Below are 14,270 nucleotides of genomic sequence, written 5' to 3' on the forward strand. Positions count from 1 at the left end.
GTGTATCAGATTTGGTGAAGGTTTGTAATGATATATTTAAATAATAGTAATTTGACTTGAGTTATTGCTTATAGTGAAGACAAGCAAGGCTTAGGTATGGCTCGACACCATGAGGGGTGGCTAACCAAAAGAGATCACAGGTACGCATACCAAGCACTAACTTTTCTCTTTTTGTAATGCAGTTTTAAGACAATAATAAAGCTAGATGCAGCACCTCTAACCCTGCAGAAACTAAAACGGCGCTTTTCTGCTGAGCATGGCCATAGTGAAGAGGAGCTATAACTCACCTGTCTCAATGAGGATCTGAATGAGTCCTCCATGCTGTGTTAAATAATGTATTTGTTGTTACTGAACATCTCCCTCTTTACTGTGCTAAATATGGGGAAGGAAGTGATATTAACAAAAACAATCTTACACCTTCTGTTCCGCTTAATGTTGTCCAAGTGAGACATTTTGGGATTGTATATCTATCTATCTATCTATCTATCTATCTATATTTAATTGACATGTTCTACTTGTTTTATTGAACATAGAGTCCTACTTTAGGTCAAGACACAACTGAACACAAAGCTTTGTCCTTGCATGGCAAATGGACATAGGAGATATTCATCATGTGGCTGAAAAGTATGATATGCAACTACGTCAGGTGGAGTCAAATTACAGTGTACCCACTTAACCAAACTGTGTGAATCTATGAAAATTACTTTACTTCACTATGCCTGGTTTTAAAAATTCATTAAATCTTAGCCCACCATCAAGAAATTCATTTCAAGATCTGTACTGTATAAAAACCTCACTTCTGAATCGTTTTAAAGACTATTAGGTTGATCCATACACAACTATACTGGTCACATACACAGAGGACGGGACTGACAACTCCTGGTTCACTCGTGTCAGTACTGCCAAGGCTCTGGAGGTGGGCAAATGTTTACGTTTTAAAACTATCACTTTTTAAAATATGTCCAGACGGTAAGATAATCTAAAGTTAAACACGTGCGTTACGAAACAGCCTAATTTTTTCTCAAATTCGCGTTATTATTTTCAAGGCACACAATAAAGGCATTAATGCTGGCTGGAATGCTGCGTTATAGTGGATAGGCGTGTAGGAAGAGGGGAAGGTCCCCAAGTTCTTTGATTCAGTTTAGCTATCCCAAACGTTTAATGTGGTGGCAGTCTGGGTGCTTAAAAAGGCCTATTGTGGGTATCATATTTGGGCTTTCACAATACATCCCATATTGTCCTCCTGACTACCGCCCTGTCCACATGGAGCCAATGTTTGTCAGATTCTATGAGGGACCATTTAGATATTACCTGTGGGGGGCTGTCTTGTAGTAGGCAGACAAGTCTGGCAAGGCTAGACCCCCAAGATCTTGTGGAAGTGTTAGCAATTTATGTAAAAGACCGGCACTGCGATTTTGTCAAATACATTTAGCTAATATGGAGCGAGTAGTAAAGAAAAAGTCGATATCCATCGCGATAGGGAGTCCCGGGAGCAGATGATGGATGCACGGCAATACTGTCATCCTAACCGCATTTTTAGTCCAAGCTAGGTAAGATTTAAAGGGGCCGATATTTGAAATCTACTTTCAATTGGCGCAGTAAGGGATGGTAGTTTGCTTTATATAGATGAGTTACCATGGGATTGGATTTTATCCCTAGGTAAGTTTTTCACCCATGGAAAGGTCGAGGCAGTCGTCAATTCCTCCATCTCTCCTACTAGAACCGTCAAATTGAACAGGAAGGACTTAAGGAGATTAATAAGAAATCCAGCTACAGATTCGTAGTGGGGCTGGGAGCGATGCTAGGGGGCAAAGTAAGAGACAGAAGGATATCATCTACAAACAGAGAAATCTTGTGTTTAACTGAGCTGAAGGAAAGGCCATGAATAGAGGGAATACCATGTATCTTTGCAGCAAGGGGTCCGATGTAAGGGCAAAAGTAAAGGGTAAAGAGTGAACCCCTGTCTTGTCCCTCGAGCCAGACCGAAAGATTCAGAGGCTGTCCCATTCACTAGCACCCTACAGCCGGGGCATGCATAGTTAGCCTGTATCATAGCAATAATATGTTCCCCAAAAAGGCAATGGGTATGAGAGAGGAAGGACCAGTCCACGTGGTAAAAAGCCTTCTCAGCGTCTAGCGCCAGTAGTATCATTGGATGTTCTTTTTAGTAACTTTCTCAATCAGGGGGACCACCCATCATAGGTTATCATGGGTCTGCCTCTCTTTAATAAAGCCAGATAGGTCCGGGTGCATTAGGCATTATATCTTCTAGACTATTGGTAAGTATTTTGGTGTATAGTTTAGCATCTAGATTAAATAGGGCAATTGGCCGGTAAGATAGGCAATTTTGGGGGGTTTTCCCTGGCTTTGAAATCACAGAGATCAGGGCCTCTCCCATTGAGGGAGCGATGGCATGGGAATCTGCAATATGGTTGAAAAGCTCAGTTAAATAAGGGACTAAATCTAAACTAAATGTTTTATAAAACTGGGCTTTGAATCTGTCCGGGCCAGTGCTTTATGGAGTTTGAGAGTGTCTGTAGATGTTTATACCTATTCTCTAGTTATGAGGCAGCTTAAGGTGTCCTTAAGAGTTGGGGAAATTTGAGGCAAGACAAAGTCACCCAGGTAGGCTTGCTGTTCCGCAGTATCCATTGTTTCGTAGATATACTGTGTTTCATAGAAATCTCAAAGTCTGTGCTTTCCCTTGCCCTGTATGCTGTACATTTCCAGACCCATCTTGTATCTGACTTATGCATTCTTTTTCCTGTTTGGATCTTAGTTGTCTCGCCAGGAGCGAAACAATCTTATTGCCCTGCTCATCAGTGGATCTTTTTAAGATGGAGAAGGGTCAATTACACCCTATTAGTGTAAATAGATTTGACTTTTCCCCATAAAGCTGTAACTTTCCTATGGAGAAGAAGAGTGGGTGTTACCTTGTGAGCTCTTTCAGCTTGGAGAAGTTCATCTTCCAACGCCAGCTATCCTTTGTGTTTTTTTGGTGAGTCAGGGTGGTCATCAAAGACAAACATTTCCCCCCGAATAACAGCCTTGAAGGCGTACCAGTTTGTTGAGTGAGTGGTTTCCTTGGGTCTATTCAATTGGAAATATTATCTGGTGGTTTTATGGACTTTGTCTCAAAATATACAATACCTTGTAAATAAGTTAGTAAAGAACCATCTACTAAAGGTGTAGCGCGGGGTCTGCCAATCTAGGACAACCTCCCCCGGGGCATGGTCCCAAAAACTAATGGGATGTATAGTAATGGCTATAACTGTTTGTCATAAGAGTTGGCTAAGGAAAATATGGTCAAGTCTGGTAAAGCTTATTGTGAAACTCAAATGCAATGCCAAAAGGATAAGTCCATCGGTGTAGGAAGCTGGCTCTTTACACGAGATATCAGATTAATGATATATCACATAAAGAGTCCAGGATTTCCCTTACTAATGAACAGGGCTTGCTATGCAATCCTAAAGTCCTCTGATATGGGGTTGTATCGTCGAGTAGCCTTAGACTTGACACAAAGGAGTGTAAGACATTTGCAAATACACAGAATGATCAATAAATGTCAACAAGACTCAAGAAGGAGAGCCACACCAATTCTATAACAGCAAGTATCTTTATTTATGTTTAGGCATCAGAGAAAATCGTTTTCAAATATAAATTATTTTCACATTAATAAGTGGACACTGCAATTTCTGAGTTCAGTAATGTTATCCTATGGAAGGAAGAACAAGTTCTGCAAACAGATACAGTACATCAACTTACAGGACCAATCTCCAGGAGTTAAAGTGGGTGGTGGGCAAGGTCCAAGGCAGCACCAACAGTACACCACCAGCGGCATGCATGCTGCCGGGTGCAAATCAACGTCGGGAACCCAATGTGTTTCAGTCTCTGTAAAAAGGGGCTGCAGGCTCTGGCTAGGAAGCCAGTCGGGCTGAACCAGCAAATGAGCTCAAGCCTCACAATGCTTTGTTCCTCTTCTCCAAGGCCCAGGGTCGACGGCTGCAGAGGTGTCTTTAGGCGCTGGGTTTTCCTTACCGGAGCAGTCGAGGTGGCCTGCGTGCAGAGTCTGCAGGTGACGTCGGGGAGTCCAGGAGGGGTGAAACCACGATGGACTCGGGCCCTGGAGGGCTGAGGAGGCCTGTTAGCCTTCTTCAGTTTGGGCCGGGGGCGACGGGTGCAGTGTTTGCTTCAGGTGTCGGATTTTGGCTGTTCTAGAGGCCTCAGAGTCCTATCTTTGGATTTTCTTCTTGAACAGGGCCACTGTTCACGGGAGGTCTTGAGTCTTTGTTGAAGGCAGGCAGTCCTCCCAAGTTTCTGGTGTCATAGCTTCAGGACGAGTTGACTTTAACACAGTTTTTGACAAGGGCTACAAACAGACCGGCGGGGCTGGGGACAAGTCAGGTGCTCTCTTCAGTCGTCCTCTAGTTTTGTGGCTCTATGGTATCCCCTCTCTTCTTAGGTCATCAGGATCTGCTTCTCTGTTACTGGGGACTCATCTAAATACTGAGTTTAGGGGCATTAGGCTACTGGCCCATGGGGTCCCTACGTGACCAATTTCTGAGGGGTGGCACGCCTACCTGACTAGCAAATTGTCCTGGTGGTCCAGGTGCCAAGGGGGCTGTGGACAGGGGTGGTGGCTTCCTGTCCTGTGAGGGGAGCCAGATTCACATTCCATACTTCTTTGAAACTTGCCAGCCCAAAGAGTCTGAAAAGCAGGTAATCTGTGGGCAGGGGTGTTACACCCTCTTCCCGGACAGGCTTTTGTTTCTGATCTCTGAGAGCAAAAGGATCTCACCCTAGTAGGTCGGAAACTGGTCTCAAGAGGCAGACTGGAAGAATCCAGTCAGCAAGCCCACCAGAGGCTGGTAGGGTTTCAGGGGGCACCTCTAAAATGCTCGCTGAGTGTATGTTTTGATAAGTTTAACACTGGCATCAGTGTGCGTTTATCATGACAAGACGTTTGGCACCAAACTTCCCTATGGTCAGTAAAGCCATCATGTAGCTGGGGAACTCGTTTTCACCAGTGTCCAGTACGTGGTTTAAGATGGCTTCCCTGGTCACTTGCACTGGAAGCAATAGGGCTGACCAACACAGGGGCATATCTACTCAGGCAGATATGTTCTAAAATATCCTTTTAAGCACCCTGCCTTAGGGCTGTCAGGCCTGCTGTAGGGGTGACTTACAAATATCATATGCAGTGGTAGTGACATGTTGTATTCTAACTTTTGTCTGCACCAAGACACACAGCCTGCAATGGCAATCGTGCATGTGCTTGGTGAGGGTCCCTTAGGTTGGCACAATTTGTGCTGCAGCCATTAGAGACCCTCTTTAGTACCTCAGGCCCTAGGTACCAGTGTACCATTTACTAGGGACTTAGAGGGTGCTAAAGGTTTGCCAATCAGGGGAACAATTTTACAGTTTTAGGGAAAGAACACTGGTGCTGGGAATCTGGTTATTAGGGACACAGTAAACCTCAGTCAAAGTTGCATCAAAAACCAGGCACAAAGTGGGGGGTACTTCTACAAAAATCCAGTTTCCCACAACCTGTATTTAACAGAGTCTCAGCATAGAGCTTCTGTGAACGGTTCAAATTGCTGGCGTTGCGTTAGATTTGCAGGAGCAATGTTTTGGGAAAGGGAACATGTTGCTCCTTGGAAAGAGATACAGTGTCTCGTCTATGAGCCGCTTGGAGGATCAGTACTTTGGTTTTGAAAGAGGTCAGTTTGGCGAGAATGTCTCTAGGCCACCTCCCTCCCTTTGCGAGTTGACGGCCCACTCTATGTATCCTTTTCAGTTGTACCTCTGGATGGTCATCGACAAGTAGATCAGAAAACAAACCAACTATGAAGGCCTCTAGGCAAGGGCCCTCTGCTCCCTCCTCCTGTTTGGTTTATTGCCTCGCACATAGCGCTTTCTGGTAGATGCCTGGTGAATTTTAAAAGTCCCCGTTTTGTCGTTTTCTTTTTTATAATTTTCCGCATTTCTACCCTGGTTTTAACTGGTCGGCGTCACTAGCTCAGATTTAGCCCTGATCTCTCATAGTCGCCCCTACCTGTGTCCTTTGTCCCGGACCGCACTGCTGCACTATAAAACTTGCTGCTTCCACCGCCGTTTGGGCGGGCCGGTCCCCGCGCTCTGTTGACCTGGGGCGCCATCTTGGGTGGGTCTAAGAAGCACTCCCCTGCCATTGGCTGGAGCCGTCACGTGGACTGGCCAGAGGCTGTAATTGGAGGGCGTATTTAAGGTGGGTAGGAGAGAGCTTTATTCCCGTTTGGTTTATTGCCTCGCACATAGCGCTTTCTGGTAGATGCCTGGTGAATTTTAAAAGTCCCCGTTTTGTCGTTTTCTTTGTTATAATTTGCCGCATTTCTACCCTGGTTTTAACTGGTCGGCGTCACTAGCTCAGATTTAGCCCTGATCTCTCATTGTCGCCCCTACCTGTGTCCTTTGTCCCGGACCGCACTGCTGCACTATAAAACTTGCTGCTTCCACCGCCGTTTGGGCGGGCCGGTCCCCGCGCTCTGTTAACCTGGGGCGCCATCTTGGGTGGGTCTAAGAAGCACTCCCCTGCCATTGGCTGGAGCAGTCACGTGGCCTGGCCAGAGCCCTACTTCATTAGTTGGGTATGACGCGCAGCGTGTACGCGCATCGGGGACGCCACAGTGACGCCGGAGTCACGCCAGAGTCCAGCCCGTCTGCGCCCGTCCGCGCAGAGGACGCGCTGGGCGGCTGGGCTCCGGCCTCAGACGAGGTCGTCGCCTCCTCATAGAGATACACGCATCAGGAGATGCTTCGCCTCAAACCACGCCATCTGAGGTGCTTGCATACTTATGAACCGGACGACCTCCTTCGCCCCCGACGATGTGGCTGCTATCACACGCGTATGCCTGGAAATTCGGTTCCCCCCCATCCTTCACTCAATCACCCTGCCATTCTCAGACCCAAGATAGCGGGAGTAGAAGGCATCCTGATTAATGCCCGCTCCCTGGTCAAAAATAAAATAATGTTTAGGGAGATGGTTTTGGATAGAAAGCCTGCCCTAGTGTTTATTACTGAAACTTGGGCTAAAGACTCATCTGGTCCAGATCTGATTGAAGCGGTCCCGGAAGGGTATTGCCTGGCCAGGTTGGATAGACAGGGTCGAGTGGGAGGGGGGATAGCTATCCTTTTTAAAGATCACTTGCATTGTCACACAGTACCGCTACTTGATTTTCCGGATGGCGTTCAGGCTTTTTACTTTATGGTAAAGGAAGGGCAATGCTCTTTTTTTAATGGAATACTTCTATACCGACCTCCTGGTCCAAGGATTGATTTTACACAATCTCCTCCAGCTTTTGGAACCCTACTTTGGTCGAGACAACTTCTCCATTTTAGGGGACTTCAATTATCATCTAGAACGGCCTGACCTATCTGATACTTCCTGTCTTACTGAAGCCCTGGCGTCCTGTGGACTCACGCAGCGTGTCCGCGGGGCTACCCACCGTGGAGGTCACATTCTAGACGGCATTTTTTCTAATGACCATCGTTTGACCGTCAAGGATCCGGTACAGGTATCTTGGTCCGATCATCTTGCGGTCCCATTTCTTTTAGAATGCCCTCTGATGGATGGAAGTAAAATAGGGAAACATACAGTGGGAGCTGGCAGAAATCTTAGGAACATCAGTAATGACTCGCTTTCACCATGGGCTGTCAGCCTTTCCACTGTAGGCTTGGACAGCGGCCAGACCGCGGTTGGTCATTTTGAACAGGTCATCACCGAGGCCCTGAATGAATTGGCCCCGTTACAGACCCGCCGTCGAGCCAGGAAAAGACCCTCTGCCCCCTGGTATTCGGAATCCCTCAGACTCCTCAGGCAAGAAGTGAGGAGGATGGAAAGGCTCTGGCATGCAAGTTGGGACCTCAAGAACAAGGAAGATCACAAACTCTTAGTTAGTAAATATAAGGCTGAGATTGTGCAGGCCAAACAAGATTATTTTGTGGCCACGACTACTTCGCTCTCCTCGTCGAAGGAGCTTTTTAGAATCGTTGACTCTTTAGTCAACCTACAAACACCTGACCCTGTTGTACCCTCACAAGATCTGTGTGACAAAATTGCCTTCTTTTTTCACACCAAAATACAGGATATCTACCGGGCCCTTGAGATACAAAGTGCCTCGATTAGTGGGTCCTCTGTTCCGGCTGAGATGAATGGGACCACCTCAGACAGCTTTCCATCGAGCACTTTGAATTTCTTTCCCCCGCTGGTCTTACAGGATCTGGAGATCCTGCTTAATAAAACCAAATCTGGCTCTCCACTAGACATCTGTCCTTTGAAGATTATTAAGCAGTGTAGGGAAACCCTCTTACCGCCCCTACTAGAAATTATGAATCTAGCTATGAGGGACGGTGTCTTTCCCCCGGAATGGAAGAGCGCAGTAGTTAGACCCTTGCTAAAGAAGCCTTCCCTTGATCCAGGGGCTCTGAAAAACTTCCATCCTATCTCACTGCTTCCGGCCCCTTCAAAGATGCTTGAGGCACATCTTAACAAGCATCTCGCTGCCTTTGTGGAAGGCTCGGGCTGCTTGGACTTCTCCCAGCATGGATTCAGGAGGGAATTTAGTACTGAGTCGGCCCTCACTATTGTGCTTGATAAGATCCGCACTAGAGTGGATGGGGGCCAGACCACCCTCCTGGTCCTGTTAGATCTAACTGCGGCCTTTGACACCCTCTCCCCCTCAGTACTTACATATCGTCTGAGGGAAGTGGGGGTGAGGGACGCAGCTTTAGATTTACTAACCTCCTTCCTTGAAGGAAGGGAACAAAGAGTCAAGCTGGGGGAGTTCCTATCTCCATCCCAACCGGTGCTATGTGGGGTCCCGCAGGGGTCGGCTCTTAGCCCGACCCTATTTAACATCTATATGACCCCACTGGCCAGATTAATTAGATCTTTCGGGATGGAGGTAGTCTCCTATGCAGATGACACCCAAATCCTCGTCTCTCTTTCCCATTCAGATGTACCTACTGCCTCCAATTTTAGATCCTGTATGGAGGCAGTTGGCCAGTGGATGGTTCAGAACTCACTTAAACTGAATGGGGAGAAGACTGAGGTGATGGTGTTTGGAGGGAACGAGAACATCTGGTCAGCCAGCTGGTGGCCTGACTCGCTCGGGGTGTGTCCTTCCCCCACGACATCTGCTAGGAATTTAGGGGTGATGATAGACCCTGCATTGGACATGGGCGGTCAGGTTAGTAGAACCATCTCTACCTGTTGGGGCTTAATCCATACCCTGCGAAGAATCAGGAAATACCTCTCTATGCAGTCCAGAAAGCAGATAGTTATCGCTCTCATCGGCTCGCGACTGGACTACTGTAATGCGCTGTATGCGGGGCTAAATAGGAGCCTACTGCAGCGCCTGCAAGTAGTCCAGAATGCCGCAGCCAGATTTGTTCTGGATGCTCCAAGACGCTCCTCGGCCACGTTGGCCAGGAAAACGTTGCATTGGCTACCGGTAGAGCACCGAGTTCAGTTTAAAGTCCTATGTATGACCTACACTGTCATTGCAAGGAACAGCGACATGGGAGTTGGTTCCATCATTTCCCACTATATACCTGGAAGGGATCTGCGTTCCTCCAGGAAATTGCTCCTGACAGTCCCCCGTGTACGAAGAGCCAAGTGGGGTGGTAGGGCTTTTTCCACCCTGGCGCCTAAATGGTGGAATGACCTTCCTTTGGATCTTAGGTCCCTACCCTCCCTACAGATATTCCGAAGGGCCCTTAAAACTCACCTTTTCTTGCAAGCCTATGTGTAAGGTTTTCCTCTCTTTTTATCCCTGTTTTGTTAGGCGCCTTGATACCTGCGGGTTATTGTCTTGCGCAATATAAATCCTCTATCATCATCATCATCTGGCCACTCACACAGATATTAACTCACCTGGATCGGTTTTCCAAGTCTTCACATTTGAGAAAAGTAGTTTGTAGTTCAGTGTGAAGCTGTTCCATATTATGCTCTATCACTCTGAAGCGTTGGTCCAAGTCTTGGCATTTTGTTTCTAAATCCAATGGGCATGTTCCAACAGAGTCGACATCTGCTTGGAGGGAGACTACAACCTTGAGTTCTTCTGAAACTTCTTTTTTAAAGTCTCATAGGGAAGAGAGGAGCTCCTCCTTCGTTGAGGCCATTTGCGCATCAGGGGAGGGATCACCAGTAGATGTCTGTGTACTTGGTGTTCTTGTCTCTGATGGGGTGAAGTAATTAGTCACCCTGTTAGGCTGGGTTTTCTTTGGCGGGAAATAGGCAGCTGCGTCGTGCGATGTGAGATGTCTTAGGGAAGCAACATTCACCACAAATATTGCCCAAGAGGTCGAACAGACCCAGGATGACAGGGCATCAATGCGTTGAGAATGGGCGATGAATCACTAGTGTCACAGCCAAATCTGAGGGTCACAGGAGCAGATAAGAGGAGCACATTGAAAAATCTCCCTTAGGTGAAAATAGACTACAGTCTGTGCATGCCCTTTTCACTATGTAGAAATGACCAAGTGTGTTTCACCCCACTCAAGAAGCCTTCATTTCTGCCAGTGACAAAGCAAGGTGAGTGAGAAAACAGGGCTTATTTGGAGATGACAGAAAGACACCCTCCGGTGGCTGCTGCAGGGCGATACAGGCAAGCAGGTCAGCGCTCACACATGCAGGCGTGCAGGTCGGGAGACAACATCGACGTGAAGGAAGCGCTGGCTTGCTCTTCTGCTTCCTCACAGCCACTCTTGTTGCAGGGGCTGTGTTTAGAGGACGAGAGTCTGGCTGTAGCAGTGTACAAGATCCGTAGGCCACTCCTTACAAGCCAGGACCCAATGCCGGCAGGGTTCCCGGTCGTCATCTTGCTGCAGGCCGAAGGGGCCGGGAATAAAAAGCAGCTCCCCATGCCAAGGGACCATACCCTGCTCTCCTTACCCCGGCAAGACGTGTGTTGTTGAGGAGCGTCGCTCCAGTCAAGGGCATTTGAGAGCCCAGGGGAGACATAGACTCACCGCCACGTCGCGTGTCGGCCATCGCTGTAGGACGCATTCTCGAGCCGCTGCAGCAGAACTAATAATGGGGCTGAAACGGTGCACTAATCACACCATCCAATTCAGCCCATTATCAACATTCCGTTGAAGGCGGTAAATCAAGAGGATGGCATCAGATTGTGGTAGATCTGTAGGGTAGTTGCCAGAGCCTCCGTGGATCATGTCAACCTGGCCATGGTGGTTGGAAACGCCCCGAATAGCCTCTTTTTAATTTCAGAGTCTTTATCATATTTTACAAGAAATTTGCTGTATCATTTACATGCTGAATCTTTTGATGACTTGGCTCGTGCTTGAGGCAGACCCATGATTCAGCTCCTTATATGAATGTCTTGGTTTGTCCACCTCTAATAATTTGCTGTAAACAGTCCTTGTTATCAACCCCTAAAGGTCCTCATCAACATCCCTAACACAGAAGCAAGCAAATCCTTGAGAAGTGTGTCGGTGTACAAGGAGACCCTCAGTGAATGGACACAAGGGCGATTGCTCATGCTTGACACTGTAAATTTCAATGACTGCAGTCGCGTGCAGAGGAAGGAGCAGAACCAGGGGTAGATCCATGGCGTGCATTGATCGCTCAGACGAGAGTGCTTGGTTTATATGCCAGAAGGCACACAGTGAATTCATTTAACTCAATAGCTGTCTCAGTCAGTACTTTGTTTTCAGAAAGTACAGCTTGGAATCTAGGTAATTTACGTGAGCTGGACTGTTACCCTGTAGTGTTTAAACCCCTAGCAATAATGACTAGTCTTAGAAGTGCAATGAGTTTTCTTTATCTTGAGCCTTTCATCTATCTTACAAAAAAGATTTCATCGGATGATAGAGTGGGTGTCATTTTGTGAACACCATGTAGCACGACCCCATCTAAGGATTCAACATGATGGCTATTTCATGAAAGGCCATTTTCTCTATGTTTCTTGCCATGTATACCGAGCTTCAAGCAGCAGCTACCGGAATAATCTATCCTCAAAATACTACAGTCCGAACAAGTAGTGCAGGGCTTGTATGCGTACAGTATACGTATTAAGGGAGCACATGGGTCAACGTAGAGCCAAAAGAGAGAAAGTCGGTGCGTCAGTGTGGAAAAGATTTAGGGAGGATGGCCAAATTAATAAAGGGGTGCATGAAAGTATGTCTCCTGACATATGCAAGAAGCAGGTACACACGTGACACAAGCACACCCACTTTATTCGACGGTTAACTAGCTTGACAGAGGTCCTGTTTGACCTCACGACAAACATGACGTACAGTACATTGCTACACACCCTGCACCACATTGCTCCCAGGAAATACTAGCTTAGCAGCTTTTACTCCAAGTGATTCCAAGCATCTTGATACCTTTAAAGGAAGCCACCTGACAAATAGATACATAACTATTCCCTGCTTCCAACTCTACGGCCAGGCATAATACTGACTTTCTCAGGAAGCTCTACAGACTCCATAGAGGGACAACACAGTTGCACGCTTGATAGGATTATGTCGAGAAACCAAAAGAAAAACTGGAAGTTTTCACATTTTGCTTAAACAGAGGCACGGTTATTTTTGTTAAATCGCACGTTGGCATCGGTTTCTAACTCTAACCTGCTCAGACACAAGGACATCCCATGTGAAGGCAGTATAATACAACCGCCTGCAGTACCTGTTAGTAAATCGTACTCCATTCTTCTGGATGTCGATAGTAGTGAACTTCTTGTTGTTCCTCAAGGCTTTCTCTTCCTTGCAGGTAACTCTGAAGTAATGTCCTAATTGAGAGTTCGACTCCAGTTTTATTGTCTTGCCAGCATCCAAACCTTCAGGGCAATAAAACAAAGCAGTTATCAGAAGTTCTCATAACATTTAATAACAATGTTTTAGAGCAATAAGTTAATAGATTTTGGGGACAAGAAATCTGAAGCAGACTTTGTATGCAATGCACGGGTTAAGGATTTCTTCGTTTACTATCTTTATCAGACTTTAAATTTGTGGATGTATACCTTTGAGAATGACTAATTTATTTGCTGCATCAGAAGTACTTTGCTTAAGAAATGCGTTAAACCCTAAGCACTGCAAACAGGCTGTCAAAGAGGAGTAAATATGAGCTAGCATTTAGCTCCAGCTGCCAAGAGCGTTACCGGTCCCCTGGCAATATAATTCCTCAGTTTGAAAGATTAACTGGTGCCTCAGAGGATTTTAAGGGCAGGTAAATGTATTGAACGATTAAACTGGAGAATGTTATAGCCTCGACATGAATCAGATTACAGACACAGACCCTCATGCTTAAATTAAATAAAATGCAATAAGTACTCAAGTAAAACATGAACGTGCACCTTTTACTCTGAAAACACGTTATGATGTCATTATAAGTAATCCCAGTACTTATTCAGTTCACCCACAACACCGTTTTTTGCATACTAAAACCACTGCAGTGAAAAGGTTTCTTATCCATAACAACCAATATGCAATTCGTTTTTTAATTAAGTGACTCAAGGTTCTAAATCGCTTCCTGTTGATTTACTTGCAAGTAGGAGAGAGATGCAACATTGCCTACCATTCTCAAGACAAAATTACAAATAATTTACAAGATGCAATATACGAACTCTAAGTAAATGAATATCCTCTGAACAACATTGTACTAGAAGTATTTTTTGCTCCCTGAGTGGCATTGAACTGCTCCACCGTTATGTTATTGAAACAGTAGGTAAATTCAGTTTTGGCCTGGTCTACTGGTAGTGAAAGGAGCGGTGTTTACGAAAGCAACCAAATGTGGATGCATCGTCTTCAATTTCTGGCGGAGAGCGTACAACACTATTTTCAGTTTTTGCAATAGGTTTCAAGTGCAACAAAGAGAATACTATAAATGTGTGTTTATTTACAAAGTTTTTAATGGAGGGGCATTTAAATTATACAAGAAATAAGAAAAAAAGGAGCGGAAATATAGATGCATAATAAAACAGTAAACTATGTATAGGTAATCTAAAAATCAATGAATTTGCTAGTCTGACCAAAGTTATTGCCGAGAAAAGTCCCTCATGTTGACAGACCGGGGCCATAGGTCTCGAATCTTATCTGGTCTTATCATGCTTTAAAAACTTTGTTCCAACGCTAGCCAGTTTTGGGCAGAAGGAATACCCATGAACTCGATCTGCATCAACACTCCTCACCTTGGACAAATGCCCCTTGTAGGGTACTCCTTACGCCACCACGTCTTAAGCTTAAGAGCTGCAACATTAAACTCAAAATAGTCT

General features: G+C 45.9%; 1 protein-coding gene across 1 annotated transcript in view; it reads right to left on the reverse strand.

Moving 5' to 3' along the window:
• The window catches only part of MSH2 (mutS homolog 2), a 576,743-nt gene that overhangs the window by 277,917 nt on the left and 284,556 nt on the right, over positions 1–14,270 (reverse strand). The window contains exon 10 of the mRNA XM_085612740.1: positions 12,686–12,836. Within this exon, the coding sequence (XP_085468866.1) occupies positions 12,686–12,836 (151 nt within the window). The remainder of the gene's footprint in view (positions 1–12,685; positions 12,837–14,270) is intronic.

Source organism: Triturus cristatus, chromosome 6 (genome assembly GCF_964204655.1).
Source record: "Triturus cristatus chromosome 6, aTriCri1.1, whole genome shotgun sequence".
Taxonomy (NCBI): domain Eukaryota; kingdom Metazoa; phylum Chordata; class Amphibia; order Caudata; family Salamandridae; genus Triturus; species Triturus cristatus.